Raw genomic sequence first — 17,073 nt, forward strand, 5'->3', positions numbered from 1 at the left:
TTGTTGGTTAGGTGCCTCAATCTCGTCCTCCGGGTTAGGTTGACCTGGTGACGTCGTTCCAGGTTCGAGATGGACTCGGGACATGAGATCGCTCTCTCAAGAACGACCGTAAAGAAGACGTGGGTAGGAGTACCAACCGGTGAGAGAGGAATTAAGGTCGTGAGGCGGGACTTATATCACAACCCTGCCCCTTGACTCCTGTCATCCCAAACCGGAGGGTGAAAGAGTACGGAATCGCGACCAGAGGTCATATACGTCACTCAAGTGGGAGTGGCATCAACACGTGTTGAGAGTGCGAAATCAAGACAAACCACGAGAAATCAATAAAACTCATCCAGCAAGCACTAAAAACTGAAATAAATTAAAACCATTAAATTATCCATATACAGTCTCCAAGGTCATCAACAATATCCAGGATATTACAATGCATCCAAGGCACCAAAGCATATTAACAAAATTACAAAGCTTCACAAACAACATTGTACGGCCGACGACCAGCTGACACATACAAAAACAAGGAGATCTTCTAGTCTAGCGCAAGCCTTCAATCCACCAAACATGATCACCGCCCCCTGTCTTCGACCTGCAGTTGTCAATCCACAAGGGTGGAATTAAATGAATGAGCTAAAAATCCCAGTAAGTAGATCACAATATCATTCTTCCCTGCCTATGAATACTATCTCACAACACATATCAAGGTTCTAAGCCACATTGATAAAACATAAGTTATGCATCATAATTATGTCACAATTATAGGATGATGCTTTTCATGGTAGAGACGACACAATATAAATATTAGATACCATATACACTAGAAATTTATCAGATTTCAACAGATCCACACCAACAAGAGAGCATAACAAAATCAATAGACACAACCCACTCTCTAGCCCTATTCATCAGGTCACTCCCATATCTTGCAAATCGATCATATAATTTAGGTAAATCATATATCTCTGGTCAATCTCATAACTCAGGTTAACCACACATCTCAAGTGAATTACATAACTCAAGCGATTACCCATCTTGGGCGATGCAGTTTGCACAAGGCATTGTCGGGAGGTCACATATCACCTCGTGCGCCTCATTGGTGTCAGTCATGGCCATGTGATACGCTCAAAGCATGCAAGTAATCTCATAACAATCACAATATTACAATATCCAACTACCAATGGGCGACCCATTGCGTAATGGTCAATATCACATCTGCTCACACATGCCAATGGTTACATATCACCTCATGAGCACTTAGAAGTCACATATTCCAGTATAGTATACCCCACTACCAATGGATGACCCATTGTGTAGTGGCTATAATATATATTACAGTATTCATAAAGCAGAATTAGATAGTTTCAGTGTCACATAATGGCCGTGTTAATATCACAGAATATCAGTATCAAAATCACAGAAGGATATTATTAATATCATGGAATAACAGTATCAGTCTCACAGAATGCCAGTATCAACATCACATTTTAACAATACCAGATTCACAGAATAACAGTGTCCATATCACAGAATAATAGTATCAGATTCAAAGAATAACGGTGTTCATATCACAAAATGAGTGATACAACGATAATTTCAAACTGTGACATCTTGTTGTAAATATGGTCGTAGCTTTTGATTCGTTTGGAATTTGAAGATGGTTCCAAAACCAATTTTACACTAGACACACCGACCTTTCAAATTGGGTAGTTTGAAGGAAATTCGACCTTGTTTGGCCCCTCAAAAGTTCAAAAGACTAGAGATATTACATCTAAAATATGTTGTGCAGTGAAGGCAGTAACATGTCATTAAAATTTACTCCATAACTCACAATCAAGAAGAAATTCTTAAAAAGTAATCAACATGTGAATTTAAGCTTACTCATGAACTGCTCAAATGACAATGGTCTGGAAGAAAATGGACCCCTTTTGGTATATCAAAATCCATGGCGATAGAGGCATAAATTCTGAGTTTTATAAAAGCTGTCCACAGTAACATATTGTTACAATTAATCATATAACTCTCAAATTAGGGAGAATTTCAAAACGTGCTAAACATATGATTCTCAAGTTTACTAAAAAATATTTCAAACGGTAGTGGTTTGGAAAAAAAACGGACCTCATTTAGTCAGTCAAAACCCTTGACATTGGAGACATTAGTTATGCGTTTTTACTAAAACTGCCCACAGTGATCTACTAGTGTGTTTCGAAGTATAACTTTACACAAATAAAGAATCAGAGCAAGGTGTGAACATAAACATTAAAACATACTAAAAAATCTTTCCAATGGCGGTGATTTTGTGTCATTTGGACTCCAATTTCTTAGTCAAACTCTCAGTACAACAGAAGTAACATTCCTGAAAATTATCACAGTATGCTAACAGTGACATACATGCATAAAACGAGTCATATCTTCCAAACTATCAAGAATTTCAACTAGTCATAAACACCAAACTCAAAGTAGACTCATAGACCTTTCAAATGGCAGTAATTTAAGGCCAATTAGATATCATTTGCTTAGTCAAAATTCCATCACAAAAGTATGTAAATTCTCTGGAAAATCACAGTACAAACATGACACTTTCTAAAGACTATCCCATAACTTAAAATCTATACAAGATAATAATATGAAACCTTTTATATCTTAAACTAGGCTCACACAAGCATCATTCCACAGAATTTTAGGATCCATAAGAGTGATAACAGTGCCCAACTTATCATACAAAGAAGACCTAATTGCTGAAAAAATAGAACACAAACATACATGCTTAACTTCAAGCCTAATCCATGTCTTATTCATGCTTAAATCACACTTTATTCATGCTTAATTCATAGGAATTCATACTTAAATCTTATACTTTCCTACATAACAATTATACTTCATATTATGGACATATAATAGCAGAGTCTACATACCTTGTGTTTCAATGGTGATCCCAAGTCCTTCACAACTCTCACTCTTCAAGTCTCTTAACAATAACACAAAAGGCTGGAATTTCTAGGGGTTCAAAGGGAAAAAAAATGTGGGGGATAGAGAGAGAGAGATGGAGGATGAGATCTAGGGTGGTTGAATGGGTAGTGAGAGAAAGGAAGGAGAGGTGGCAACAAGCCACCTCCAAGTGACGAGCAAAAGGGGTGAGGTGGCAACAAGCCACCTCCAAGTGGCACTTAAGTACAACCATGTGTTTAAAGGGGAAAGACAAAAATAAGAGGGAAAAGAAAAGGAAGTCCCTCATGGACTACCCTATTCCAATAGTCTTGACGGTCTAGTCACAACACTCGCGGTGGTACATGCACGACGCTGGCCACTCCTTGCACACGACGTTACTCTTTTGCGGACGGCCTTGCCTCTTACGCTCGTGACGATAGCTCTTAAATTCACACGTGGCGCGAGTCCAGTTCACACGCAGCGTTGCTTCTTGCACGCGCGGTGATGCGCAAATGGCGCTACTCAAGTCCACAGGCGGCGATACTCTTATGCGCACGACGTTCCCTCTCGTTCACGCACGATGCTTCTTCCTGTTCGCGCACGGCATTACCCCTTACACTCGCGGGGATGCCCCCTCACAGTCATGGCGATGCCTCCATTCACGCGCACGGCGATGCCCCCTCGCGCTCACGTTAATGCCCCCTCACGCTCACGGCAATGCCTCCATTCATGCGCACGGCGATGCCTCCATTCAGGCATGGCGCTACCGCTTTTTCATTCGCGGCGATATCCTTACACACGCGACGTTAGCCTTCTCCCTTAGCACCAGGCATGTGCTTCCTTCTTTCTACCGCCGTGAGTGTCCTAGTCTCTATTGTCGTGAGTGTTTAAGTCCAGAAAATTGGGGTCCTTACAACTTACCTTACGTGGGTCCGTGACACGCTCGGGCTAAGCTCGCGTGGGCGGCCTCTTAGATCATGTTGGAATGCCCCCTGGCATGCGGCCAGTTTGAAATCGCCTCCCTTGACCTGTTTCTCCTTTCCTGCAAACACACACACATAAAAAATACATAAGTATGGGTCATAGGACCTCGCCTTACTATAAAGAGATAAAAGCAGAGAAAATGAGAGAAGAAGTTCGACCAGGCGGCTAGGCTAACACATTGGCTAGACCAGTACGGTGACTAATTTGACGTGGTAGCAATACGGGTACAATAACTCAGATCGGCACGACGACAATATTACTAGACGACAGAACCAACACCAACTAGCTTGACAAGATGGCTAGCATGTCGTCGCAGTAAGACGGACAACGTAACTCAGACTGGCACAATGGTAATACTGCTAGACGATAAGACTGGCATGACAACACGAGGCTCAGCCTACCCTCTGGTCAAACAAGCGATGATGAGAAAGAGAAGAGATGAAGACTAGTTCGACTCTTGCTAGGTCTTCCAAAAGAGACAAAAGTGAAATAAGAGTGATGGAAAATGGGGCAAAATGAAAATGAAAGAGATGGATTAACAATAAAAATAAAATAGAATTTAGAAAATAAAATTAGCATGATATGAAATGGGTAAAGGAATGAATTTTTTTTAAAAATGAAATGGAGTGAAATAAAATAAAAGTAAAAGAGAACAAAATAAAATAATATGAGGTGATGAAAATAAAATTAATAGAATAAAATAAAGTGAAATAGGTGACTAAAATGAAATAGGATGAGATGAAGTAAAATAAGTATTAAAGATAAAATAAAGAGGTAGCTAGACTGGAATAAAATGAAATAGTAATAGAGATAAAATAAAATTAAATGGAAAGGGGTAAGAAAGAGATTAGAGGAAGTAAGTTGGGATAAAGATAGCAAAATGAAATAAAGGGCAGTGGATAAAAAAAAGGTAAAGTATAATAATAATAAAAAAAAATGGAAGGGAAATTTGGTAGAGAGAGAGAGAGAGAGAATTGGGGTATTGGGTTTCATGGGAGTAAAAAAAAAAAAGGAATAACATGATATGGAAAAGGAGACGCGTAGGTTAGTCAGGAGCGAGAGAACTTTTGTTGGGTTGAGCGAAATATCGTGAGAGGAAGAACGAAACGAAATTGACGAAAGCAAAAAAAACGAAAAGAAACAAAGGGAAGTAAGTATTTATTTCGCTTTGCGGGTTTTTTAGAGAGAGAAAACGCAGTGAGGAAAATGGAAATGTGGGAGAGGATGGTTGGACGGCACGAAAGAGAGGGAGGACAGGGGCTGCTGTAGTGATCGCAGCAGGTGATCGAGAGAGATGGGACTGCGAGAGGTTGCAACAGGGTGCGGCAGCTGAGGAAAGATGGCGGAAATGGAGTGAAAGATGGTGGAAGAGAGAGGAGGCAGCTGAGTTAGCAGAGAGAGGTGGCTGCTATAGGAAGTGGCGGAGAGAGAGAGCTGCGAGAGTAGGTGGCTGCAGCAGGGTGGAAGAAAGAGAGAGTCAGTGAAGAGGTGGGATGCGGATGGTGATTAGAGAAGCCGAGGTGCGGAGATGGTGACTGCAACTAATGGCTGCAGTTGAGAGAGAGGCGGAGGTGTGGTGGAGGTTTAGAGAGATGGCAGCAGGGGAGGGGAGAGAAGGTGATTGAGGGCAGAGCGTTGACAGTGATGTGGTGCGTGGTGGGGGATTGGGAAGAGGTGGTGCTGCAGCAGGCTGGGACGATGGTGGATGGCCTGGTTGTAAATGGCAGAGCAGGGAGTTAAGAGAGAGAAAGAGCAGCAGAGTGGTGGGTGCAGCAGGGAGAGATTGAGAAAATGGGGTGAAGAGAGAAGTGAAGGGGGTGTGTGGCAGCGTGGGCAGCAGACTGCTTGGTTGTGGGTGGAGTGGGCGGAAAGGGAGGAGAGGGGGCTGAGACGGGGCAGCAAAGAGAGGTGGAGATGGGGAGATATGGTGATGGGCAGAAGAGGGTAAGGCGGGGTAGTAGCGGTGAGGTTGAGTCATGAGCGGCAGTAAGAGGTTGGTTGGTTACACAGGCGGTAAGAGGTGGTTACTGGCGCGGTCACAGACGGCGATGGGTTTTGTTTACAAACCGTGCCGGGGTTATGTTTATGGACGGCGATGGGTTTTGCGCTTGCGCCGGGGTTATGTTCATAGACGGCGATGGGTTTTGCGCCTCCGCCGGGGTTACCTTCATGTACGAGCGATGGGCTTCGTTTGCACACCCGGGCCTGCAAATAAATGTTTTTGGGAGATGGTGGTCGCACGGGATAACGGAGAGCGTGTGAGGGAAAAGAAAAAGGGGTGCGAGGGTCTACAATGGAGGGGCTGTGAGGAACACATAAAAAGAAGGAAAAAGTGGGTGAAGATGAGGGACTATGAGAAAAAAAAAGAAGAAAGAGGTAGACTTAATGGTACACAGGGAGTAGTTGGACTTGCAGGGTATAAAAAAATAAAAAATTTATAGAAAAGAGAAAGTTTGGTCGTGAAGGACTACAAATAAAAGAGAAGAGGAGGGTGTGGTGCGAGATCACAAGAGAAAGGAAAGAGGAGAGAAGGAGAAAGAGTGAAACACACATGGCCATGAAGCTAGGCCCATTGTGAAAGAGGAAAGAGAAAGAGAGAGAGAAAGATGGTTACTTTACTCAAGGGTATCAACCCAAAAATTTCTCTCTTTAAAACAAAGGTGACCAAACAATAAAGACAAATCAAAATTTTAATAAGCCAAATAGGGTCCCGCGTACAATTATATCACATGACATATATAATTGACTTTTGCTCAAATATAGGTGGATTAATTAAAATCTATTTTAATGGCTGATAATACATTTTATTTGAATTAAAAAAAATTAAAAAAAATAAGACAAAAGGATGATTTTGCCTGTCCAATAATTCATTAAATTCCACTTCAATTCTTGCCCTTGCGATCATCCGACAAAAAGCTTATTGTTTTTTCATTGGGCTCATAAATGATGATCGATTTAATACCCACTTCGAGTCACGGATCGTGTTTTCAGGCTACGATCACGCAACGTGAAGATTGCGCCATTTTTTAATGTGTTTTGATGATTTTTTCGTTGAATTACACTGAGCACCTCATCACGATCATTTTGCATCAAACGCAGCTCGATTTCGTGCCCGAACGAAGATTTCGCAACTTTTGGGTTTCGGCTGGAATCTGGATTTTTAGCTGTCGGAATCTGGATTTTTAGCGACCGGAATCTGCAGTGATTTCGATGCCTTCATGTGTGAAATCCGACTGCTCAGCACATGCAGGGTTTGGACAAAGAGACAGCCCTGAACCTTACGCACAAGTTGGAATTGGTCTCACATCGATCCGTTATGCGAGCGCCGTGATTTGACCGCTCGAGCTAGACGTGTTGCTGCTGAATTTTCTGCAACTGTCTTCACAAATCTTCAACTTCTCTCTAGTTTTTCTCTCTGCTCGAGCATCGTCTCGGTGCGTACCACATATCGAAACGCTTGCTTTGACAATACGAACATGCCCGCAAAATTTGAGCGAATCGAATGAGATATAGGTCTCTGAAATTACTACTAGTGACTGTAAAAATAGTCACCATCACTGGTGACTTGGTGTAGGGAGGCCGCACGGATCCAATAACTTTATCCTGGCATGTCTGTTTAAGCCGAAACTTGACTTCAAGAGTTTTCGACAGTGCTGGATCCAATGGTAGTGGTTCCACAGCCTTTTGACGTACCAAAAATAGAGTTCTAGTTATGGGGTTCGTTTCAGGATAAGAGGCTGATTTATCCGAAATTATTTCTTTGTATGCACTGCCTTAGACACATCAAATTGCGATTTGGAGTCCTTAGGAAGATTCTCACATGTTCTAAGGCAATTCTGAGACTGTCAAAAATTCCACTATATATCAAGGCTTTATTGACCGGTTTTCTCCTTATTCTGCATTGGGGATCCAAGATGCTGAAAAATATGTTCAAACAGTGGTGTATATCCATAACCGTTGGTATTTATATTATTAGAACGTATGGATATGCATATGTATTAAGACATATCTATTGATAAAATTAGGTGGTGTCTATTCATAACCGTTGGTATTTATTTTTAATTATTACTGATCCTATATTTATACGGAATCTTGTATATTCTTGATAAAACAATTTACTAGAGTTCTATGTAGTATTCTAAAAATTCTAGCCATACTCGTTGCCTATCAAACACAACCATCATTCTTTCCCCGGGCTTGGGACCGGCAATGACTGTTAGGGTGCTGGCCTAGGCGGAGTTGTAGTTAAGGTATTAGCAAAATTTTTACAAGCGTTAATATTCCTCAAACCATTTGACACAATGATTAAGGCGTTTGAAGAATGCATACAAATGTTGCATATTTCTCAAAGATCCGGAAGCAACGCCTTGGCAAAGAACTGTGCGCAGTCCACTTTATGAACGTTGTTCTTCACAAGTTTTAAGACTAATCCAATTCAAAATAAAAGATTATTTGCAACAGTATAAGGAAAAAGCTCAGTATATGGAAAAATTATGGCTCAACTAAAAGAATTTCATTAGAAGCGATTGTTTTGATGCTCAAAATATCTTCAAAATGATCATCTCAACCACAAGATGTATAGAAATGAGAAAAATATGGATTTCAAGTTTTGGAAATAGTACATCTTATAATACATTTTTGGACAGTCAGTTTTCAAGATTTTCACGTTTTCATAGATCTACTCGATCTATACTAATTTTGAAGCTTTAAATTTTATAATTAAAAATAAAAATATATTTTAAGGCTATCACAAAGATTTTCAATATTGAAATCACATTTGTTGATACTATTTGAAGGTGTGCTTTGCCGTACCCATAGTATATTTGACCGACAAAGGAGACAAAGCATAGTTTCTCCATTTCTCCATGTTAGGAAATCTAGGATGAGGATAAGGATTAGAGAGGGATTTGGACGAGAAAATCCCGATCCAATCCTAATATACGAATAAGATTCCAATAATGGAAATTAGATCGATTCAAATTTGCAAATGTTGAAATTATAAAGAGAGAGAGACCAAGAGAGAGAGAGAGCACAATTATAAAGCAAGCCATCAGTCCACCCCTCTCTCTCTTTATAATTGGTTGCTGAATCATCAATAAATATTTGGAGAAGAAGCACATGCGTCTCGGGCTGGCAACATGCCGAACCAGGTAAAATTAAAAGAAAACAAAGGAAGAAAAAAATGAAAAATAAGGGCCAAACCAAGCCAGGCGCTGGGACAGGTAAAATTAAAAATAAAAACAAAAATAAAAACAAAAATAAAAGAAAAAAAGATGAAAAACTAAAGGTCAAACTGGGCTGGGCCTATCTTGGTTTCATCCAAGCCCCGACCTCAGGCCATATTTTGTGACCTAAACCTTAGTTTTCTTAGTGCCAGGTAACCGGCCCATTGCCATCCCTACATGTGGGAAGCATCACTGAATATTCGAAAAAGAAGCACAAGCATGTGAGAGAAGCAAAATCCATAAGAGAAACTGAACTATAGTTTAATGTTGTAATCTTTATCAGATATATAAATTAATTTTGTAATCAGATTTGTATTTCCATTCCACACCGAAAAAGAACATCTGTAAATCATGAAGTTTCTGCAATATATATAGCGTAATAGGAAAACCGAACATCAGTAAGATCATTATCATAATTTTCTACAATATACAAAAGGGGGCACAAGAGATAGATTTCCCTATATATTAAATCCTTGCAAAAAGACCCATTTACAAAAATTGGACAACGATTGGCCAGAGATTCATGTATGTGGAATTATATTTTCATGGAATGTAGAAATTGGAGAGTGGTGATGAGGAGGCCATGGGATGCGTTCTGGTGGACATGGGGGAGGGGGAGGAGGAGGAGGAGGAGGAGGCGCAGGGTGGGCAATGAAAGTGGGAATCACTTGACCTGGCATTAGCACTGAGACCCCCTTGCAATATACTGACATCTACAACATGACAAAGTAAAGCAAAAGATCAGGATACATATCAAATATTTTATTATTTGTTTAGGTAAATAATGCAAATAGACCATTAATAAAGGAGAAAAATAGAATCCATTGTATGACATCATTTTTCCATTACCCCAACAATATAATATGTGCAATAAAAATATTAAGGGATTGTATACAGTGAAACCATTTATTTTTTATATGAGGAGGTCATAATTACTTACAACCATCCGACGTAAAATGCAATAGCTTGGATATATCACAAAGTTTGAAATTTTTTTTTTTTGAATTTCAACTTGATCAATGGAAGAAATGCAGCCATCTAATTTCACATCCAATACTTAAAATTACTTGTGACCTCCTTATACCAAAGATAAATGATCTTATTATATACATTTTATAATATTAATATGATATTGAGATAGAATGTTAGGTTGAATGGGTAGAACAACTAACCCACCATCTACATATATTATGCATATCTGGGTATTTAATACAAAACATAGTTTTTCTTACACGAGGATGGAAGCAAATAGAAGTGGATTTTTTTTATTTCAGATCATAATTTTAAAACTATCTAAGTATTGTGGGGAATAAAAAACAATAACAAGTTATTTAGAAAAATATCAACTAATCCAACAAATAAATATAATATTCATTTGTTGGGCGAGAAGTTGATGCAGCCGTATTATTTCTATTTGTCAGTTTTCTAACATTTTATAATAGTAGTAAAATATTTAGAAAAGAATTGGCTGATGTAAATGTCAACTCCACTAGCAGCATTCGTAAAATCGAGCTGGAACCGTTAACCAGACATGGCATGGAATCGGCTTAATCAGCCCAATCAGTAAATCGGCCAATTCAACCGCTCTAACCGGACAAGTCTCGGATGGTCAAAAAAGTATTGAAAAAACAAAACTACTAAAATATGAAAAGCATATAAAAAGTGATTAAAAAAAAACACATTCAAATGAAGTTGAAAATTAATGAAAATAAATAAATTTTAACCCATTATATTTTCCAATGGCTATTTTTAAAATTTTCTAACAGAGATGAAAATATAAAAGTGAGTATTAATGACCAATTTTTTTTTTAATCTTTACCATAATGTAAAGAATATTTAAAAATGCATTATAAATCAAATTCCCTATTTTTGAGAATTTATATACATTTTTTTGAATTTTATTTTTAAGTACCGGTTGATCACCCTAACCGCCCAAAACCTAAACCAGCCACTAGCCGGTTCCGATTAACCAGGCGATTAGCGATTAGATTGGGCGATTTTACGAACAATGTTCATGAGTAATAACCGGTTAAACTCAGACAAAGACAGGGACTTTTTTTTTTGAGATATTTTGATCAATTTACTAAAATTTAAAAGCAAGAGGCGTAAACGTATAAATTAAACACATACACACTCTCTCTCTCTCTTTTCCTCTTTCATATATTTCGGGAAACTTAAAACGAACCCTAAGCTGGATGTATTAGCAATTTCTCTATGAGAAAAGGCGACAAAGCCAATCAGATACACAAAAAGAATACGCTCGAAATAAGATCCCAAAAAATAATGGAGGAAATATTTATCAAAAAAGTTTATGAGGTTGACACCTTATAGTGTAGAATTAAGGTGCAAACATTTGTCGACAACAGCTGTTTCGATGTTGTTAAACCATTTAACTGGGATCTCAACATGAATATGGAAAGAAAAATATATTTAAGTCACAAAAATAATATATTTTATAATATATTATTTATTTTCAATATTTTCATGCGTTTATAGATCTGCTTGATTTGAACCACTTGTAAAGCTTAAACGTTTATAATTAGAAGAAATCCAAGCAATTATCAATACGAAAATTACATCTTATGATTTATAACAAAGTTTAGAGGTATGCCTAATTTTGGTTGCAACATTAAAAATATGAGGTTTCTACAGGGCTTAGGCTATGTGAAAACATAATAAAGCTTCGCATCAAATCGTCATCTGAAAAGCAATTTTGGCATCGAAAACCTTCATGATGCCTCTAAAATTACTATTCAAGACTAATAATAAAATTTGAAACTCAAAATTTGGTATACATCTTGTGGATCTATTAACATTTATTTTTAGAGTGAAATGGATGGTCTAGATGATTTGTTGCAATATATACTAGTTTTAGAATTTAAAATCCTAATTGTTTTACACTACCATATTGTTCAAGCTGAGATGATCGAAAGAAGGTTTTTCAACACTAAAAATTGCAATTTTTTATGAGTTATGAGGTGAAGCTTTATTTATTTCGATTGGGCTGCAGCCCTATCGAACCATTTTCCATATTTAAATCACTATTTATTATATAACACACACATTTGCTTGTTTTGTTTGTGAGGTACAAACTGCCCCGGCTTAGCATAGAAACGGTGGAAATGAGCTACTGTTCCATATTCGAATTCCAAACTTGTTTGAAGAGGACCAATCGATTATTATAGAGTAATTTATCATTGTACTCAACAAATTTTGAACAATTATATACTTTTATTTATGTATAGAATTTTTTTTAATAAAGTATTTTTGATAATTAGGAGGTGTGTGACATCATCCACATGAGTGTGATGTCACTCACATAGAATACCAAGTAGATGATGTCACACCCTTTCTAATAACAAAAAATATCCCTACTAAAAAAAACTCCAAATATCCCTACTAAAAAAACTCTATGTACAAAATAAAAGTATATAAGTTTTCAAATTTGGTGAGTACAACGATAAATTACTCTATATTGTGAGCATCCTCATGTAGCTTTACATATATAATTAGTCGTTTTCATATGCATTAGTGGAATGGGAACCAGTTTCTCGGCCGGTCAAACCGGAATCTGCCTGATTCGATTTTGGTGGTCAGGCCGAGTATTTTTAAAAAATATAAAAAATTAAATAAAATCTCAAAAAATAATGTATTTGTTTGTAATGTGTACTTGAATGTTTTTATTATTTGGACAAAGATTGTAAAGTGCTTTGGCCGTGAATACTTATTTTTATATTTTTCCATCTCTTTTAAAAAATTTGAAAAATACCCTTGAGCACAAGTTGGAGTTCATTTTTTCGCCACTTTTCAGCTTGGAGTTCATTTTTTTGCCACTTTTCAGCTTCATGTAGATGCCCTTAGTTTAATCGTGTTTAAAATATATATTTTTTTTTAAAAAAATATTTTTTATTTTTTAACACTTTTTGAACCGGCGAGGACATGCTCGGTTAGACTGGTTTACCGGTAACCGGCCATTAGCTAGTTTTCGAGGGTAGTTCGATTTTTAAGCCTAGGGCAGTGCTGCTAACACGACCTGAACACAGTGCTACTAATCAGGGATATTCAAGTCAGCATCTCAAACATCAAATTCTTAAAGATAAGAAACAGCATTATTAACAATTCCCGTTAAATACGCCGCGTCACAATGAACTTGCTTCCCAATTAAAAAATAGGAAATATATTATACTGTACACTGCAAGTGTATGTACGTACGATGGAAACATACCATCTGCTGCCATGACAACGCAGAGGCTGTTTTGAGTTTCCTTCGCAAGAAACGAAAATCGACTCAGTCAAAGTAGTACTACGCATAACAACGCAGACGCTATTTTAAGTTTCGTTCGCAAAACAGAAAATCTACTCGGTCAAAGTACTTTGCATTTCTGTGAGGTGAGTTATTCAGGTGAACAGAGTAGCTCATTTGAGTTCAGCTTAAATTTAAAATAATAAATAAAAATAAAGATAAAAAATAAGATATATATATATATATATATATATATATATATTTATGATCTGACGAGACACTCCCACACACATATATGTGGGTAAGATATAAACGTATCACCATTAAACTTGAGATAAATTTATCTCATGAACTTAGATTTTTATAGTGATTTGTGTCAAATTTATTAATAATAATCTTACACATACGTGTAGAAGGGCCCTAAATCTCAAACGTCGTGTGGGAAAGGTCATACTCGGATAAAACTGGCCTCGTCTATGGGGCAAGGTCCCAATAACCCCGAATCTGAGTGGACTCGACGGTGTCTCGGTGCAGGTAAATCTCGACCGTTCCTTATCAGAATTGTAAGATCGATTCCCCTATTGTGTGTGTCGCTACCAAATATCATGGAACTAGTGCAGGCATACTTTGTGTACCTATTAGTGGGGCATATACCATGCAAAACTGGTGTACCTGTTAGTTTCTCAAGAGAAACCCATAAAGGCCATAAGACACAGAGGACTCACCGAGGGTGAGGAGGTCTCGAGCTTGACGTGCTGAGCCTCAGGGTCCCGCGAATAGTGGTCATTAGACAAGGAGAAATCCGGCCCCTGATGAGATCTAGGTCGCAGAAACCTCTCGAAAATAGCCATAACCAAAAACATGGAGATCAAAATAGCAGTGGCCACAAACCCAAATGAAACGGCATTCACTGAGTTATCCAACCGTCTCCAATGCTCCTCTCTCTCAACTTCGAAGGGCACGCTAGCAGGAGGAAGGCTCCACCCATTCTCGCTCATCCTTCGAGCCAAAGCGTGCTCTCATGGCCTTCGCATCGATGCTTTCAGAGAATAAAAAAGAGATCGGTAAATCGAAAATAGAGAAATTGGGGTATTTTTCATGAGAGGAGAACTGAAGATTTGGATCTATGCTTTCAGAAAATAAATATGAGATGGTTTGTTGAAAATAGATAAATTGGGGTATTTTTCATGAGAGGAAAAGTGACGATTCAAAGCTTCACCTAGTTGGAGTCAAGGGGTTCGCTTGTTGAACTGAACGATGGAGTTTTAGCCATGGAAAACCGGCCCTGGCCAGTTGATTGAAAAGCAAGAAGAATGAGGACGAAAGCTTTTAAGAATGGAATGGGGAAAAGTGTAGACTCAGCACGTGATCTCCATAAGACCGCCGGTTGAAAAGCTTATACACAAGCATGCACTACTTCTAATTTCCTTTCTACCCCTTTCAAATGCCGAAATTACTGCTTCATAACTTGTCGCGTGGGCGGACGTGAGCCGTGTTAGGGTTCGGCAGCCACGACCTAAGGATATGGCTCGGCCAAGTGTGGGCCACAGTCGGTCTGGCTTGGCCAGAAAATCTATTTTTTATTTTTTTATATTTTTTATTTTTTGATCCAGCTCGGCTCGTCCTTGATAGAACAAGGCCGGGCCTCGGCAAAGGTCTCTTTAGCCCGTCAAGTCAGGACCGAGCCTGGGCGAGCCCCATGGGGCCTAGGGGCCAGGGCTGGCGTAGCCCAGTGACGGTCACCAGTTTGGTAGGACCCACCCAACAAGCTATGACCTGCCTTCATGACCACATTTTCTCTTTCCCAAAAAGGGACACATACGCCATTAATACATTTGATAGGGCATCAAAGAAAAGGAGAGAGAAAACAAATTTCATTCGTTTGCGGGGGAAAACGATAAAGCGTGCACGTCCGCTACCCTTTCAACGCCATTGATTTGGCCGAAAAGAAGCAGGGTCGTAGTTGTGGGGACCACCGTGGTGCCACGTTGCATTTTCCACGTAATCACAAGCGGGACCCAATTGTGTTCCACGTCAGCCACGGGGAGCTCGTAACTACCACATGTCATGTGTTTCTTTCGTGGCCCCCGCATTGCAGGGTAAGGGAACAGGCATCGTGGATGGACACGTGTCAATTGATGAGGCGGTCGGGAATGAAAAAGGCATTTAAAGGGTGTCCATGGGGGCGTGCGACTTGAAGGACACATCAGCCATCGATGTCTGCTCTTTCCCAGTAAGCGGGCCCACATCTTCAAGGCTCGGATCTCACGGTGAAACTCAGCCGTCGATTTGTTGAGGTGGACCTTTTGCATCCGGCTCAAGAACTGCAATTGTCATGCACGTCCCCGATCTTTCTTAGGGGTCTGCTTCGACGGTACGGATTCGTTGAATATATGGGCACTCAATGCGTGCGGCGACTTCATCTCTCGAAAAAACTATTTACCGGGGTAAAGTTTAAACTAGTTTACATCGTTCGAAAAATCAAATCGGAACGGTTAATTGGACATGGGGTCAAAGCGGTCGGATTGGGCTGCCCATACGGTTAACCGGGCTGGTTTAGTTCTGTCGTATCTTTTTTTTTTTTTTTTTGTAAATGAGTAAAAAATATTTTAAAAAGTATGAAGAAATATAGATCAAGTATATACTATCTTATTACTTATATTTGTCTTAAAAAAAATTAAAATAATTTTTTTATAAAAATTAATATATGAAGTGTTTTGACTATAAATACTGAATATCATAACTTTCTAGATTTTTTGAAAAATACCCCACTCATAAGTAGATTTTTCAGAAACAAGATTTTTTTTACCACTCTTTACCTTCTTTTTGTCATTTGTGGTGAATAAAAAATGAGTTTTTATACTATACTAGTATTATGAATTCAAACAATATGCTAGCAAGGGTCCCATTGGAACGGACAGTTGAGAGGAGTCTGTTTCCTCTGCCGAGAGTCCGTGGCATTTACAAGTGTGTAATTTACAAAGGCTTAAAATCAATTACATTGGACAAAAAAGAAATCAATTGTAGTCGGCCATGTCATGCACTAATGTTATACAGTTTTTAATGCAATTGGAATTCGGATCGGATTTAGTGGGTTCAAGATCAGGATACCTCCCCTCCAAATTCTCTTGAATTTATTTATTTTTTAAGCAATTCTTTTATAAGTCAAGCTGATCCGAATACGTAGAATTGGGTGAGGGATCCCAAACCTGATTCCAAATTTTAAACAGCTGGTTCGATTTGAAGTAAAAAATTAAAAATTTAAAGTTTAAAGAGATCATTGCAATGGCTACTACTTAAAAATAAGATTCATAAAACCATAACATTAGCACTTGTTTGTTTAACTGGTCAATATGGGGATATGACAAACCTCATGGTAATTTAAAAATATATCAGATGATGCATAAATGTATCGAGTCTTTGAATTTCAAGTGAGAAAAACGATTTTATATTTATTATAATTGGGAAATTTTATGTAAATGTCCTTTATATTTTGTGAAATAGAAAATTTATCCTCAATAGAAAAATCGATTTATCAAAAGCCCCTAAAATCGTGTAATATTTCGAGCAAAAAACGACCCTCAATCTTTTGGTAATCGAACAAATCAATACACATGCATTGTAAAAGCTTCAATTATCTTTCAAACGCACCAAATTTCATAAAAAACGATTTGGTATCGAAGATTTAATTGAAAAAATGAC

General features: G+C 38.4%; 1 protein-coding gene and 1 long non-coding RNA gene across 2 annotated transcripts; both read right to left on the reverse strand.

The window, feature by feature from the left end:
* Positions 1-326: 326 nt before the first annotated feature.
* On the reverse strand, positions 327-6,530 carry LOC148783330 (uncharacterized). The gene is made up of 3 exons (XR_016050657.1): positions 5,971-6,530; positions 2,907-3,961; positions 327-583 (listed from the first exon to the last, which is right to left on the reverse strand). It is a non-coding gene; the product is annotated as an uncharacterized LOC148783330 (long non-coding RNA).
* Positions 6,531-9,471: 2,941 nt separating this feature from the next.
* Positions 9,472-14,677, reverse strand: LOC18431552 (CTTNBP 2 amino-terminal-like protein). Its single transcript, XM_006841674.3, has 2 exons — positions 14,097-14,677; positions 9,472-9,841 (listed from the first exon to the last, which is right to left on the reverse strand). The coding sequence occupies exons 1-2, from the start codon at positions 14,367-14,369 to the stop codon at positions 9,650-9,652; spliced, it is 465 nt and encodes a 154-aa protein (XP_006841737.1). The 5' UTR covers positions 14,370-14,677; the 3' UTR covers positions 9,472-9,649.
* Positions 14,678-17,073: the final 2,396 nt, after the last annotated feature.

The sequence above is a fragment of the Amborella trichopoda genome, chromosome 2 (assembly GCF_054954075.1).
Source record: "Amborella trichopoda isolate Santa Cruz 75 chromosome 2, AtrichopodaSantaCruz75HAP2 v2.0, whole genome shotgun sequence".
Taxonomy (NCBI): Eukaryota; Viridiplantae; Streptophyta; class Magnoliopsida; order Amborellales; family Amborellaceae; genus Amborella; species Amborella trichopoda.

Bases quoted from the DNA above. Each gene is read 5' to 3' on its own strand.
- LOC18431552 (XM_006841674.3), bottom strand. From the start codon at position 14,369: ATGAGCGAGAATGGGTGGAGCCTTCCTCCTGCTAGCGTGCCCTTCGAA. The intron at 9,842-14,096 runs GTGAGTCCTCTG...GTCATGTTGTAG, and splicing joins TCGAGACCTCCTCACCCTCG to ATGTCAGTATATTGCAAGGG.